The 13889-nt window shown below is 42.2% G+C and overlaps 3 protein-coding genes across 3 annotated transcripts in view; 2 read left to right on the plus strand and 1 right to left on the minus strand.

Moving 5' to 3' along the window:
* The first annotated feature begins 446 nt into the window (after positions 1–446).
* Positions 447–1471, plus strand: LOC115622910 (enoyl-CoA delta isomerase 3, peroxisomal). The gene is made up of 2 exons (XM_030517033.1): positions 447–972; positions 1032–1471. Exons 1-2 carry the CDS (start codon positions 586–588, stop codon positions 1425–1427), a joined length of 783 nt encoding a protein of 260 aa, XP_030372893.1. The 5' UTR covers positions 447–585; the 3' UTR covers positions 1428–1471.
* A 208-nt stretch (positions 1472–1679) lies between these two features.
* LOC115623078 (chromatin modification-related protein eaf-1) overlaps positions 1680–13889 on the plus strand; it is a 33552-nt gene continuing 21342 nt past the window's right edge. The window contains exons 1-4 of the mRNA XM_030517278.1: positions 1680–1981; positions 2953–3658; positions 3726–4622; positions 4691–4976. Of these exons, the coding sequence (XP_030373138.1) occupies positions 3107–3658; positions 3726–4622; positions 4691–4976 (1735 nt within the window). The 5' untranslated portion in view covers positions 1680–1981; positions 2953–3106. The remainder of the gene's footprint in view (positions 1982–2952; positions 3659–3725; positions 4623–4690; positions 4977–13889) is intronic.
* On the minus strand, positions 9327–13687 carry LOC115623080 (monocarboxylate transporter 4). Its single transcript, XM_030517279.1, has one exon. It carries the CDS (start codon positions 12832–12834, stop codon positions 10354–10356), a length of 2481 nt encoding a protein of 826 aa, XP_030373139.1. The 5' UTR covers positions 12835–13687; the 3' UTR covers positions 9327–10353.

Below are 13889 nucleotides of genomic sequence, written 5' to 3' on the forward strand. Positions count from 1 at the left end.
ATTTAGGTACGAAATTTTGATTTTAAAATTTGATTAATGATTAATTCTACTTTTATATAACTTTTCGAATATAGATTTTAAATAGTAATACATTTTATTGTTTAAAAACAGTTCATGAATTCGATCAGGAATTGTTGCTATAAGCAGTCAACAAATATTTTAATATAAGTTTTTTTTTGCAGTTGAGAATAAATAATTATTCACAAATCATTAGAAAAAGAGTTAATTAAATTAATTTCTTTTTAAAACAACAATAGAATATATGTATCTTTAAAGCAGAAACTATTTCTATTGTGTAAAATCTACGTTTTCTGCCAAAATAAAATTTGAAAATTTTCAAATTCGGGTGAAAATTAAAAACCGGGTTTTCAGTGTTGCCACATTGTGCAAAACTGGGAGAATCAACAGTCTGTCTCAGCTGTTCAATGTTTATGTGTAATACATACATTCATACACACTTCCAAAGTGCAACTTTTGTGTTGGCTGCGCTGATTAATCTAAATAACCATAACAATGAGCGTAGATTAGTTAATGTCGCTTGATTGTGAACTTTGACTAACAGCAGCACTTGCGATATTTTACAAAATGTCTTACCAAGGCTATCAGAAGCTGCTTGTGGAAAAGCAGGACAAAATAGTGGTTGTTAAATTTAATAATCCAGCGAAGAAGAATTGTCTTAATCTTCCAAGTTATGTGGAAATAACGCGAGTCTTACGAGAGGTTAACGAGGATGAGAGCGTGACGATTGTCGTGTTCACCGGCGTGGGGGATTATTTCACAGCCGGCAACGATTTGTCCCAAACTGGCGATGATGTCCAGGCTTATCTACAGAACTCCAATAGCATATTCAAGGATATGGTGCTTAGCTTTATCGACTGCAAGAAGCTGATCTTTTGCTTGGTAAACGGACCGGCTATTGGCATTGGAGCCACTATTGCGGGCCTAAGTGACGTGGCGTGGTGTACAGAGCAGGTGACGTGGAATTTAATTTTAATGTTCCCCCAAATTAACATAAAAAATGTATTTTTCAGGCTTACTTCCTAACCCCGTTTAGCAAGCTGGCTTTGGTGCCGGAAGGGTGTTCGTCTTACCTTCTGCCGCTAATTGTGGGGCGTTCGAAAGCCACAGAGCTGCTGTTACTAAACGAACCGCTTTCTGCGCGGGAGGCCTATCAGTTTGGTTTCGTCTCGCGCGTCTTTAAGCTCGATGAGCTGGACACTGTCGCCTGGCCCAAGATACGCATATATGCCGCTTTGCCGCCAAATTCCTTGCGCGAAAGCAAACGACTTATGCGCTTACACGAGCGCGAGAGTTTGCTTAGAGCGAATGAGGCTGAGGCCAAGGAGCTTTTAAATTGTACACAAAGCAGTGAATTCTTTGAGGCATTGATGAATTTTGCAATGCGTAAGAACAAGTCCAAGTTGTAAATATAAATTAAGGTCCAAACAGGACGTTTCAATCTCAAAATGCATTTCATGTGAAGTTGCCACATCGGTGGATTTATTATGGGTGTTGCCACTTCCTGTTTGTACGCAAACATTGCATGCGGCCATTTGGTCTTTTTTTAGTGCATTCTGTAACGCGTTTGAGTGTCACACTAACTTTCCACGAGTGAAGAAGTTTTTTCGTGAAATATAAAGAACAATAAACTTTTGTAAATGCAGTAAATTTCAGTAAATTATTGTGCTTGCAATAAACTACGTATTTTTATACAATTCTTTTCGTAAATGTGCGTGTGCGGTGGCCGTGTTCAGCTAAAAATTATTGTTAATTAGAGCAGCGCAAAGTGTACAAAAAAGTGTTGCTTGCAGAATCGTCGTGTCATTAAAAAAAGCTAAAGCTAGAGAACGAATCAAACACCCGCCGCCGCGGCAAGTGAAACACCACAATCATTGGCAGCCGCTGCAGCAGCTCCACTGTCCAGAGGCCGCCCGCACGCATAAAACATGAGAAGAGTTCTATAGGATTGTCGACGGTAAAGGTAAGTAAGTCAGCGGCTAATTTGCACATTTCTGGTATCTGCCTCAATACCCGTACATCCCATACCCACTGCCCTCCGCGTGCGCTCATCAAGTGCGTCAACGTGTTCTTCAATACTCGTTCGTAGCGGTCGCGGTCATTTCTGTCGCCATTGGACGTTGGAATCCAATGCGTGTACATTTACATACATACATAAAGACGTATGTACATACATACATATATGTATATAGATGTATGTACATATGTAAAGCAACACAGCTTTTCGAATTAACTCGACTTTATTTTGCTATTGGCTGGCTATACGATGCCGACATTCATTCCAACAAGCCAGCGTCTGGCTCTTTTAGCACGTCCAACCGTCCATTTGTCGATCCGTCTGTTTGCCGAGCCTGCCTGCTGCATTTAATTTTTTCCAGTTCAAGTATTTTCTAAGTTTTAGTTGTATTTGTAAGCGGCATTTGTTCGTGCAGGTGTGCGTGTGCCAACTGCTATATGGATGGACGTACATATGTATGTACGTGTATGAGTGTGTACGAGTGGTGCGTAATGTGTGGCAAATCGTCTTTTTCTACAGAATTCGTTTACATTTTAGTACGTAAATTATTGAGCCGGCTTTGCCGCGCTGTCCACACCTTCACAGACGCCATGGAATTTATGTTTATTTTGTTTAGGAATAATTTTCGGGCATTTGATTACGTTTCGTTGAGGTAGACTGCGGATCGGGTGGGTGTCAGGTGGGGTGCAACGGTACAGTATGGCAAATGTTTGAAGCACTCCTCTTTCTCGCTTTCTCTCGCTTGCGCGCTCTCTCTCTCTCTCTCTGTTTATTTGCTTTTTTTTTGCGGGGGACAGCTGTGCGGCGTTGCCAGATATTCATGCAATTATTCCGGCGGCGGCCTCAATATAACCTCAAATTCTTGTAGCTTTCTTATGTGGGGGTTTTCACAAATATTTTGTGTTCATTGCTTGCAGAATTCTTTCAATGTTCGACGTCTGCAGCAGCGTGTACGTGCTGTCTACTTCCTGAGATTTGTGCAGCAACGAGCTGAACAACGAGTGAAACTTGTTAGCCTGAACTGCTTTGTTGCTGCAAGTGACGAAAATTGCGCTTGGCAGGCGTTCAATTATGGCGCAGCAGCACCAACAGCCGCCGCAGCAACAGCAGCAGGCGGCAGCAGCAGTGGCAGTGGCGACAGCAACAACAACAGCGACACCGACAACAACTGTGCCAGCGAATGCAGCCCAGCAACAACACGTTGTAACGCCAACAACTACATCAACTTCAGCTAATGCCAGCAGCAATAACAATAATAATAACAACAACAGCGGTACCAGTAATAACAGCAACACCGTTTCACCACAAACACCCAGCAACAATAATAACAACAACAACAATGTGATGGCATCAGTGCAACAATTTACGCCCCCAGCTCAAGCAATTTACAACCAACCGCCGATCTTCATGCCCACCCATGGTGCACATCCGCACGCACACCATGGCGGCGGCTCCATGTACCCAACCATGATACCAGCGCCAATGCCCAGCAATGTTTACGTGAACAATGTCACTGCCAATGTCAATCTACATGGCTGGTCGCATTCTGTGCCAGCCTATATACCCACAGGCGGTGGACAGGCTCATTATGTAGCCACGCACGGTGAGCTACCGCCGGAGCAGGTAAACGAGTTATTATTATGCCTTACTCTTAGGCCAATTTATCTGATTTATTCGCATTTAATTCCAGGGTAATCCCATTATGCAACCGCTACAGCATATGCCACTTACTTTGGGTCCTGCTGGCGGTCACAATGGAAATCCGCATAACACTGGCATGGGTGGGCGCGGTCGTGGCCGTGGCCGAGGACGTAGCGGCGGTGGCTTGCGTCGCAATGATTACCATACACAACGCCACATGCAGAGCCAGAGCCAACAACAGCAACAACACCAGCAACAGCAAATGCCACCACCGCAGCCACTATCGGAGAGCGCCAGTCCAGCTCCAAATCTGCAGCAACTGCAGGCGGACCAAATGGGTCAGCAAATGGCACCACAACCCGACGCACAGCTACCAGTGCCATATGCGCACGCCTATGCTCCGCATCCCTACGCCTATGGCACCTATCCCGCTGCCTACTTTGCACCGCATCATGCACCACAGAATGCTGCAGCCCAGCAGGCTACGGGTCCTCCGCTCTTTATCTCACCTATGCCATTGTACAATGGTGCGCCCGTTTATAACTATATGGGTGGGTACTTGTATCAGCCGGTTATGCCGCCGGCCGAATACCAATATATGCCCGAAGACGGTGGCCAAGGTGTGGATGAACGTCAGGCCCAGGATGGTGGCGCTGCCATGGTGCCACATTTGTGGCATCCATCTCCCGTCTACACCGATGAATATGGCATGAGTACGGCAGAGGTGATGCCACCACATCCCAATGGAGTTGTCAGCGATGAATTGAATCACAATGCCTCTTCGCTGGCCTCATCGGAAACGTCCAGCATGCTCAGTCCCAACTACCCCATGTATGAGGCGCAAATGCATGAAATGCAACAACAAATGGGCGTCATTCAATTGTACGATGATGGACAAATGGCACCACTACAGCCCATGCATCCAGGCACTGGCCCTGTGCCACAGGTAATGTAAAATCTTATTTAAGTGCTTATTCGCCAACTAAACTGTGCTTTGCTTCCTTTTTCTTAAAGTATGAGGATGAGTTGTCTGAGTGCGGAGCCGCATCTGCTGGTGGCATTCCCGTTACATGGACAGCGGCTATGCCCGTAACAGCCGATGTACCGCAGCCTCCGCAGCAGCCCATGCTGCACGCCCCACAGCATCATATCATACAGCCTGTACCACAGGCCATCATTGAGCAACCTTTGTTGCCAACGCCCGTACAGACTAGCACGCAGGCCACAACCGCTGCAGTTCCACCACAACAGCCACAGCAACAACAGCAGCAGCTTTCGTCGCAGGAGCCGTTGGTGCCGGGTGAGTTTAAAACCATTGTTTTGTTCTCCTATTACTTGACAAACATTTTCTTAGTTCTATACACTGTTGTTCCGATAAGCTTGCAGACAATGTAAGGTTATCTGTGATATCTTAATGGACTTTCGATAAGTTGTGCACTTTATTGATAAGCTTTTCAGGTGGCTCACCTGCCTTGCCTGTCGTAAAGTTCTGGCCTTGGTCCAAGAAATAACTTTGCACCTTTAAAGAAATGCCATAGCCATAGATAGGGAGCCCCTCGTATGGGGTTTTTGTTTTTGGGAAGACAAGACAACGGATATAGGAACAAATGATATCTTAGAAATATCTTAGAAAACTATTATCAAACTTTTATAAATTGCAAATCTTTTATACAGTATGGAACTTGTTTGGGCAGACGACCGATATACGAACAAATGATGACCATATTTTAGGTAATCGTGTTAAAGCTCACAACTTCCAAATCTTTTATGTAGTTTTTGTTTTGAATGTAGTTTGGCAAAAATGTTGGGAAATAATTAATTACTAAATTGTCTATTTTCATAAGAACACATTTAAAATGAAATCACTCAGAAAGGTGTTTTTGTCGAAAGTAACATTACAGTCTGAAAACTACCACTGAAATTCGTGCCTGAAATCATTTGGCTGGTTATCCAACTTATGATTGTTCCACGATATATTTGGATTTGAAATATAACCCAATAGTTTCGTGGCTATGGCGCTTGGCATTCGTTTATTGCAGTTTAAAGCAGTCAGTCCGTCAATCAATCTATTAGTCTGCTTGGCATACATATGTATATGTATATATATTTAGTAGTTGGCGATACCGTCACCTGATATCATCGGCATCTCCATCGACGCCTGTTTGTTTTTTACAAGCGTCAACAAATTCAGTTATTGTTTTGTTTTTTGCCCTTTGCCTGTTGCTAAGCGGTAGAAATGGGTGTATGGGGAACACTACCGGCATGATAAATGCCCAGTTCTAATAATTAGTTGTAGAACAAAACCAGAAACAACAACATTATTTTTGGGCTCGTAATTTATGATTCTAACAGGTGTTTAGTGGCTTGGCACGCGCTATTAACATTTTTGTAGTGTGTTGGAGGGCCTTTGTTTCTAACTGTACAAAAAAAAAGAACAATCGACTCGTGCCTCTCGCTCTGTTACTAATCAGCTGATTTTTTTTTTGTATTTGCATTCTTCACGCTTATCAATCGCGCACAAGCAAAACAAACAAGTAAAAAAGCTAAAGTCGGGTGTCCCGACTTCGAAATACTCTGTACATATGTTTACAATAATTATAGAAAATAAAAAAAATTAAGAAAATAAAAAAAAAAATTTGATCGATTTTACCTCTCTCGGTATTCGAACTCACGTAAAGGGTTTATAATTGCACATTTACATAGCAATTGCGTCTGTGTGAGTCTATGTATGCCTATGCGCATCTATTCGTGTCTGTGTAAGCATTTTCGCAGTCAACCAAACAGCAACATCAACAACAGCCGCGGGCAGCGCTTGAGCAGCGCTGCAGCAGCAAATATATTTATGGCTATAACTTCTTGTTAAATCGGTCTATCATAATGAAATTTGGCATACGGACACATAATAACTAACTGGGGGTATTTCCAAAATTTTAGTTAGAAATTCCAAGAATTACGGGAGTTACGATTTGCGGGGTAGAGGGGGGAGGGAGGGGAATTCCAAAATATACATTTTCTGCGTATTCACATAAGGCATCTGGGACTAAAATTTGGTGTTCCTAGGTCTTATAGTCTCCGAGATATAGGCGATTATACGAATGGAAAATCGGGAAAACCCCCATAGGGGGGAAGTGGGGGGGAAAATCAAAAAAATAAAACAAACTCGTATAGAATACACACATAACGCATCTTCGTGCAAAATTTGGTGTCTCTATCTCTTATAGTCTCTGAGATCCAGGTGTTCATACGGACGGACAGACGGACAGACGGACAGACAGACAGACAGGGCTAGATCGACTCGTCTCGTCATGCTGATCAAGAATATATATACTTTGTGGGGTCTGCCACGCCTCCTTCTGCCTGTTACATTTTTCAGCTCCCGCAAACCTAATATACTCTTGTACATTTCATGTACAGAGTATAAAAAGGCGGCCAGTTGGATCTATAGGCATCGGCAATACGTCAAAGTTGTGCTTCATTTGCTTCACTGCCGTCGTCGCCTTTGCATATTTTTTGCTCAAATTGTTGAAGTCAAGTCGGTTGCTCAGTTATTCCGTTGTGTTCGACTTGCTCGATTGGTTAGTTCGCTGGTCATTTGTGTATCGCATGCTTAGTTTAGTTGGTGGGTCCGCCGGTTGCTCGGTCAGTCGGTTGGTTGGTCTTCTTATCACACACACAGCCCATTCAGTCATTGACACTTTTGTCGGTCGCTTATAAGGAATAAAAACAATAGCTGATGATGATGACGATGACGATGATGACTAAGCCCCACTAAGCAATACCCTCTGGTTCCAACCCCCCATTTCTCCATCTTCAGAACCCTTACTGGCTCTAGTTTTTGTGTGCCCTGCTCTGGATTATATACACACACAAATATACATTCATACATATAGTATATGGTTGGCCATTTTCTTTGTTTTTATTGTCTTCCAAGTACTACTTGTGCTCACGACTACGTATGTACTTTGTTTTCACGCTGCATTCAGACGCCAATTGGGTGCATGTCAGATAAAGTATATTGATACCTTTTGTATGTAGCTCGTACACCTCATATTGATATATTCATTTAGGTTGTCACAGTTAGTGCCTTAATATTTACTTACCACCTGATATAGACTGAAGAGATTGATAGCAGCATTGATACTCGTAGAGTAAATTATAAGAGGTTCTGTCTGGGTGATATGCGTATATTTGTGATGTCACAAATGTAAACAAAGAGACATGGGTCTTAGGTTGTATTGAAATTGGAGCAGAAATTGTGTGTTATTTTTGAAGCTCTACATTATTATACTTATTGTCTTATCTAGATGAAAACAAATTTAAAGAACAAATACAATTCTTTAAATATAAGTTTATAAAACTTAAAACTCGCTTTTCCAAGTTCTGATGTATAGTTTAATTTGCCAAAATCGAGTTTCCGAAAAAGTATATTCTCAAATAAACTAGATATAGACACGAAAATGATAAAAATAGATTATATCTAGTATTAATGCAATATTATAAAAAAAAAACTGTAACTGGGAATTCAGTGTAAATATGTTTACATCACATTTAAGTGGAACTGGCCAAATCGGCACTTTTCAAAATCAAAATATCCATTAATTAAAGACCTGAACAGTAAGCTTCACATAAAGCTTTATTGGTAATTACGTTTATTTGAAAATCATTTGTTGAAGAATATCTTTGTTTCCTGAAAAGCTCTGGATATCAGTTTTGCTATAAATACCTTTGATTCCATAATCTGATATTCTATCACGTTTACTTTGTGTTGATAGCAATCTCTCTTCCTCCTCAGAGCATATGGGTTATGTAGTACCTGGATTTGGGTGCTTTGTTGCTCGCCTTCGATCGGGTTAATCTTAACTTGTTGCCGAATGTTTTATGGTTTGATTTGATTGTATTGCTCGTACGACGACGGCCGGCTGGCCTGTTAGCCCTCTTGGCCCCCAACTGCCTGATAAGCACGAGCCAACACTAATCTTTAGCATTTACCTGCACTTTTATTGATCGCTTTTTGAGCCCCCATCCGGCCAAGCCTTTCAATGGGTTGTGTAACACCCCAAAAAAATATAAAAATAATAAGAAAATAAGAAGTCGGTTCGTTTGGAATTTTTAAATGTATGGCAAAAGTGGTTTATTTTTATAACATTTATTGTTCGGCTTTTGAAATTATTTTATTGCATTGCTTGGCTCTTTTCACGCTTTCTCAAAATCTCTTGCATATAGTATGTATATAACAGATTTTTTAAAACTCTCTTTAGCATTGGGCTAGATTAAGGGGTATGTACGGTGTGTGTGTGTGTGTTTGTAAATAGGTGATACACTGCAATTATTGCTTTAATTGTTAGTTAATTGTATTTGGTTTTGTTTTTCATAAAACATGTATAACACATAAATAGTTTTCGTGTATAACAAAAACGCACAAGCCTTGAAAATTTGTAGGTTTTAATTTGTTGGCGGCTCTTATTTTCTTTCTTTTTTCGGATAAGTTCAGCGATTTCCGTTGGACAGTATGGACAAAACTTGAAGTGTTAGGTTTGGTTTCCCATTTGTTGTTGTTGTTTTTAATTTTTGTATAATTAACGTACAAAAAATTAATGATAAAATTTGTTGCTGCTGTTAAATTAGCTTTAAAATTGAAAAATAGTTTGAGTTTCTTGTTGATTTTTTCTTTAGTTTTTCTTTCTTTCTTTTTTTTTAATATAAAACTTTATTAGTATAATTTTGTAATAGTTGTTGTATGCATTATTCATTGTTTATTCATACATCATCCTACTCTATAAAATGTTTAAGTTTCACATGCCACTAACTTTCTGTTTCCATTTGAGTTTGTTTTTTTTTATTAATATATTTTACATACGTACATAACTAACTACTAAACAATTTTGGGCGTTTTACATTTCTAAGACTCTTTAAATCATTTCCTAACACTGCTACAACTTCGTGTATTACTTTCTCACACTTCCTTCTTGCCGTATGACACAATTATGCTTCTGTAACACCTGCAACAGAACAACAACAATTCTACATTTATTAATTACATACATACATAAAATACATATATATAGCACGCGTAAAACTAATAAAAATTATAGAAATAAAATTTAACAATGAAATACAAATGAAAATTATTATACAATATGCACTTTGAAATATTGTTGTTGTTGCTGCTGTTCTAGTTGTTTTTGTTGTGGAGGTTGTCTCGAAACTAACAATCAGTTTTATTAGCATTATAATTGTAGTATTCTCCACACTATAATCTTAACGTAGGTTCTTCACTCTGCCGCCTTTTAAAATTTTTAAGCTAGAGTGTCGCAATTTGCTTGTGTTGGCTAAAAAAGCAAATATATATAATATATAGTATAGTAGGTACAGTATATATGTGTATAATATATATATATATATATAAGCTTGTATATAGTATTCATTTGTGTGTGCTTGACCAAGTTCTCTTGAGCGACGACCCAACTTCGATTCGTTTCTGACCCCGTCTTTTTGTATAAGTTTCATAAAAAAATATCGCTCTTCAATTTTTGTGACTTCGCTTTAATTTTTTTTTGTTTTTCGATTTTGGTTTTTATTTTTGTTTCAACAAATGATGAGTTCTGAACTCACCCCTCAACAAAGCCCCTCAGACATTGATCTTCCCCCCGTGACCCGAAATACTTTGTAAATTCTGCTTAGAGCTTCGATTCCGTTTGTTTTTCATCGCCACCGCCTCTGCCGCCGCCACCTTCCGCCGACTTGGCCGCCTCCGCAGCCTTTTGTGAGGCAAACAACGGCTGCGGCTCCTCCATTTGAGGACTGGCCAGTGTTTTGATAATCTTGGGCACAATGGTAATGGGCTGATCCTCATCATCTTCAATATCCTCACCCTGCTCCTCGTCGATGGGCGTCAGCGTCTCCATATGCACGGGCGTCTCCTCCGAACCGCTGCAGCGTTTCAAACAGGGTGCCATAAAGCTAGTTATGGTGGAGATTGCGAATAGAGCGCCAGCCATATAGAAGGGCAGATCATAAGTATGCGTTAGATCGTAAATGGCACCCGCCAGTGGGGTGCCCAGCAAGGCAGCAAATCCTCTGAACAAAATTAGCAATCCAAAGGCATTCGTTAGCTTATCCAAGCCGAGCAAGTCGACGAGTATAATTGACGTTAGTGAAATATATCCCGAAATAGCAATGCCAAAGAAGACAGCCATCGTTATGTAGGCGCCATAGGAGTAACACAGAGGCGTTAGCGTCACCGCCACTGTCGAGATGAGCAGGCAAATGTTGTTGAGCAGCAGAGAGTTGACTTGTGGGAGATCGGCAACCCAACCACAGAAAACACGACCCACAGTATTTGTGATGCCAATGATAGATAGCAGCATGGCCGCATCGTTCTTCGCTATGCCGTGCTCCTTGGCGGCATCCACGAGGTAGACGAAGGGTACATAGAGACCGGCCATGCCAAAAATGTTAGAGACGCCAATAAGCATGAAGACAGGATCGCGTAGCAGGCTCACATCGAGCATAGTATTGACGACAGACTTGACCGAATCGGGGATGCAAATGCATGGACACAGATCGTACTCCTCACGGTGTTTCTCCGCCTCCGCTAGTGGGTCCAGAGCTCTAACACTCTGCATGCTCTTCTCGTACTTGGTCAGCGAGAGAACGGAGTTTCGGTAATTGGTGAGCGATTTTTGCGACTGATATTGGGGCAGATTGGTCACGGAGCCGGAATAGAAGATATCTTTGCGGGACATGGGCCGCACCATACGACCACTGCCGCTGCTGCCTTGACGTTGGGAGAGGGATAGCTTGGAGGTTGTGTAGTCAGCACCGCCAGCTTCCAGATCGCCGCGTGAGGACGCCCTGATGGCCGCCAGTGCAGGCTGGTAGCGCTCGCTGGCTGAAGTTTTGCGCACACGGCTGAACGAAGGCACTGAACCGTTCTTTGGAAGACTGTGATGATCTCCAGCCATGAAAGCTGGCTGTGAGGCATTGCGTGTCATCGCATCCTTGGACGTGTAAGGGCTGTTGTCCGACTCGGAGCTGCGATGCGAACGTCTGCCAGCGGGACGCACATCCAATTGTCCATTGCTGTTGTTTGACGGACTCTGTGTGCCGCCATTCGAGGCGGCATTATGATGCGCTTCTACCACCTTGGATTCGGTAATTGTGGGCAATGTAGATACAGGATGCAGTCCACCCGATTGCTGCGCCAGCAGCTCCAAATTCAGACTTGAGTGCACCCCCGGATCAGCATTTAGGGGTAATTTCAACTTACGCTCCATGGTGCCGTCTGGCAACTGAACCATAAAGTGCGAGCCGGCAAAGGAGCCCCGTTCCAGCTGCAACTGTTTCTCTTCATACATGCGCTGCATCAGGGGCTTCACGCGCTTCTTTTTCGGGTATGTGAGGGGACGCATCATGGCGCCGAAAATGGCGCAATTTAGAATGAGACCCGCAAAGATGAGCAATGCATTTTTCCAGCCGTATTCCTCTAGCAAATACGTGGCCAGTGGCGCAAAGGTGAAGGTGCCAAAGCCCGAACCACACACAGCAATGCCCGTGGCCAGCGATCGCTTTGTCTCAAAATAATAGCCCACAGCCACAACAGCCGGTAGATATATCATGCCAAATCCAAAGCCTCCCATAAATCCATAGGTCGCCATTAGCATGCTCACCGAGGTACTGAATGTGCTCAGGACAAAGGCAATGCAGGCAATTATGCTGCCGGCGATACAAACACTCCGACATCCATATTTATTCGCCAGTGCCGAAACAATGGGTCCAGCACTTAAATACACGCCACTCAGCAGGCTTCCAACCCAGGCGACTGTGCCTTTGCCTTCGTTGAAATAGCGGACGAATTCCTCCAGGAATATGCCAAATGTGTAGGCAATGCCATCGACAATCATGTTGCACATGAAGGAGGCAAAGCAAATGACCCAACCATAGCCACCATCCGGCGGGGGCGGCAGCTCACCATAATCGCTAACATCATCCTCGCCATCTTCTCCATCGTCGTCGTCGTCTGGACTGTTGCTTTCATTTTGTTCGGCAGTTAGACGTGCGGCTTCCTCGCAGGCTAAATCACTATCGGTTCGATCGAATTTACGGAGGCGTGCATTGGAGCCAGTGTTGGCCACTGCTCCACTATTTATATCGACCATAATAACGAGAGCGGGTGAATGTGTGTATGAGTGCGTTTATGTGTGTGAAAGCTTACAATTTAAAATTACGGTTAATGCACGCCGTTGACACTCTTCGTTCTTTGTATTTAATTTGCTTGCTGTTTTTAATGAGCATGGAATGTGCAGCAGCGGCACGGTTCAAGCACTTGCCGTTAGTTTTGCTAACACTTTTGTTTTTATTGAAGTTCTAATTTTGCGTTAAATTTTTATGCGTTATGGACGTTGTTTGGAGCGCGCCCGCGCGACTTTTTTTTATGCAGTCGTCAACGTTTTGATATGCGTGCGGCGAGTGTTTCGTGCCGTCCAGTTATTAAGCCTAGAATAACTATTTTACACTTGTCTTGGTTGTAGGCAGCGCAGCTGCCACTGGCGCCGCTGCGGCTTTTTCTCACTGTGTGTGGTGTTTTGGCTATACTCTCTTATTTTATCTGTGTGTGAACTACACACTCATACACACGCGCTCTCACTAACCAAATGTACGCTCTCTCGTGCTCACGCTCGCAATCGCTTCACTCCCACTCTTTCTCATCAGTAAATGTGGCGTTTTCTGCTGCTGCTGCTGCTACCGTCGTTGTATTTGCCGTTATCTGTGTGAGCGCCGACTGTCAGTGCCCGTGTGTGTATTTTGTTTTTATTATTAATTGTTTTTGACTTTGTTTGATAATTTAATTTTTTGTTTTTGTTGTATAAGTTACTCACAATTTTATATTTGTTGCAATTAAAACGGTTTTTTGTTGCGAATTTAAAAGACAAATATTTTACATAAGGTACATTGTTTATCAAATTTTTATAACATTAACAAGAACAAAATTATTGGCTGCCAAAAAGTCACGTTTTGTTGTACTTTTTCTGCTTTTCTTCTTATTTTGTTATTATTATTTTAATTTGTTCTCGAGATTTTGTTTTGTGCTTTTTTGTTTGTTTGTTGTCTAAAGAGTTTTGTTTATATTTTTAAATTGCAGTGCAGTTGGCGGCGGCAGCGGCAGAGACATCGACGTCGGCAATGCAATTTTGTTATTGTTGTTTTTGGCCGC

Source organism: Scaptodrosophila lebanonensis, unplaced genomic scaffold, assembly GCF_003285725.1.
Source record: "Scaptodrosophila lebanonensis strain 11010-0011.00,11010-0021.00 unplaced genomic scaffold, SlebRS2 tig00000043-arrow-pilon, whole genome shotgun sequence".
In the NCBI taxonomy this organism is placed as follows: domain Eukaryota; kingdom Metazoa; phylum Arthropoda; class Insecta; order Diptera; family Drosophilidae; genus Scaptodrosophila; species Scaptodrosophila lebanonensis.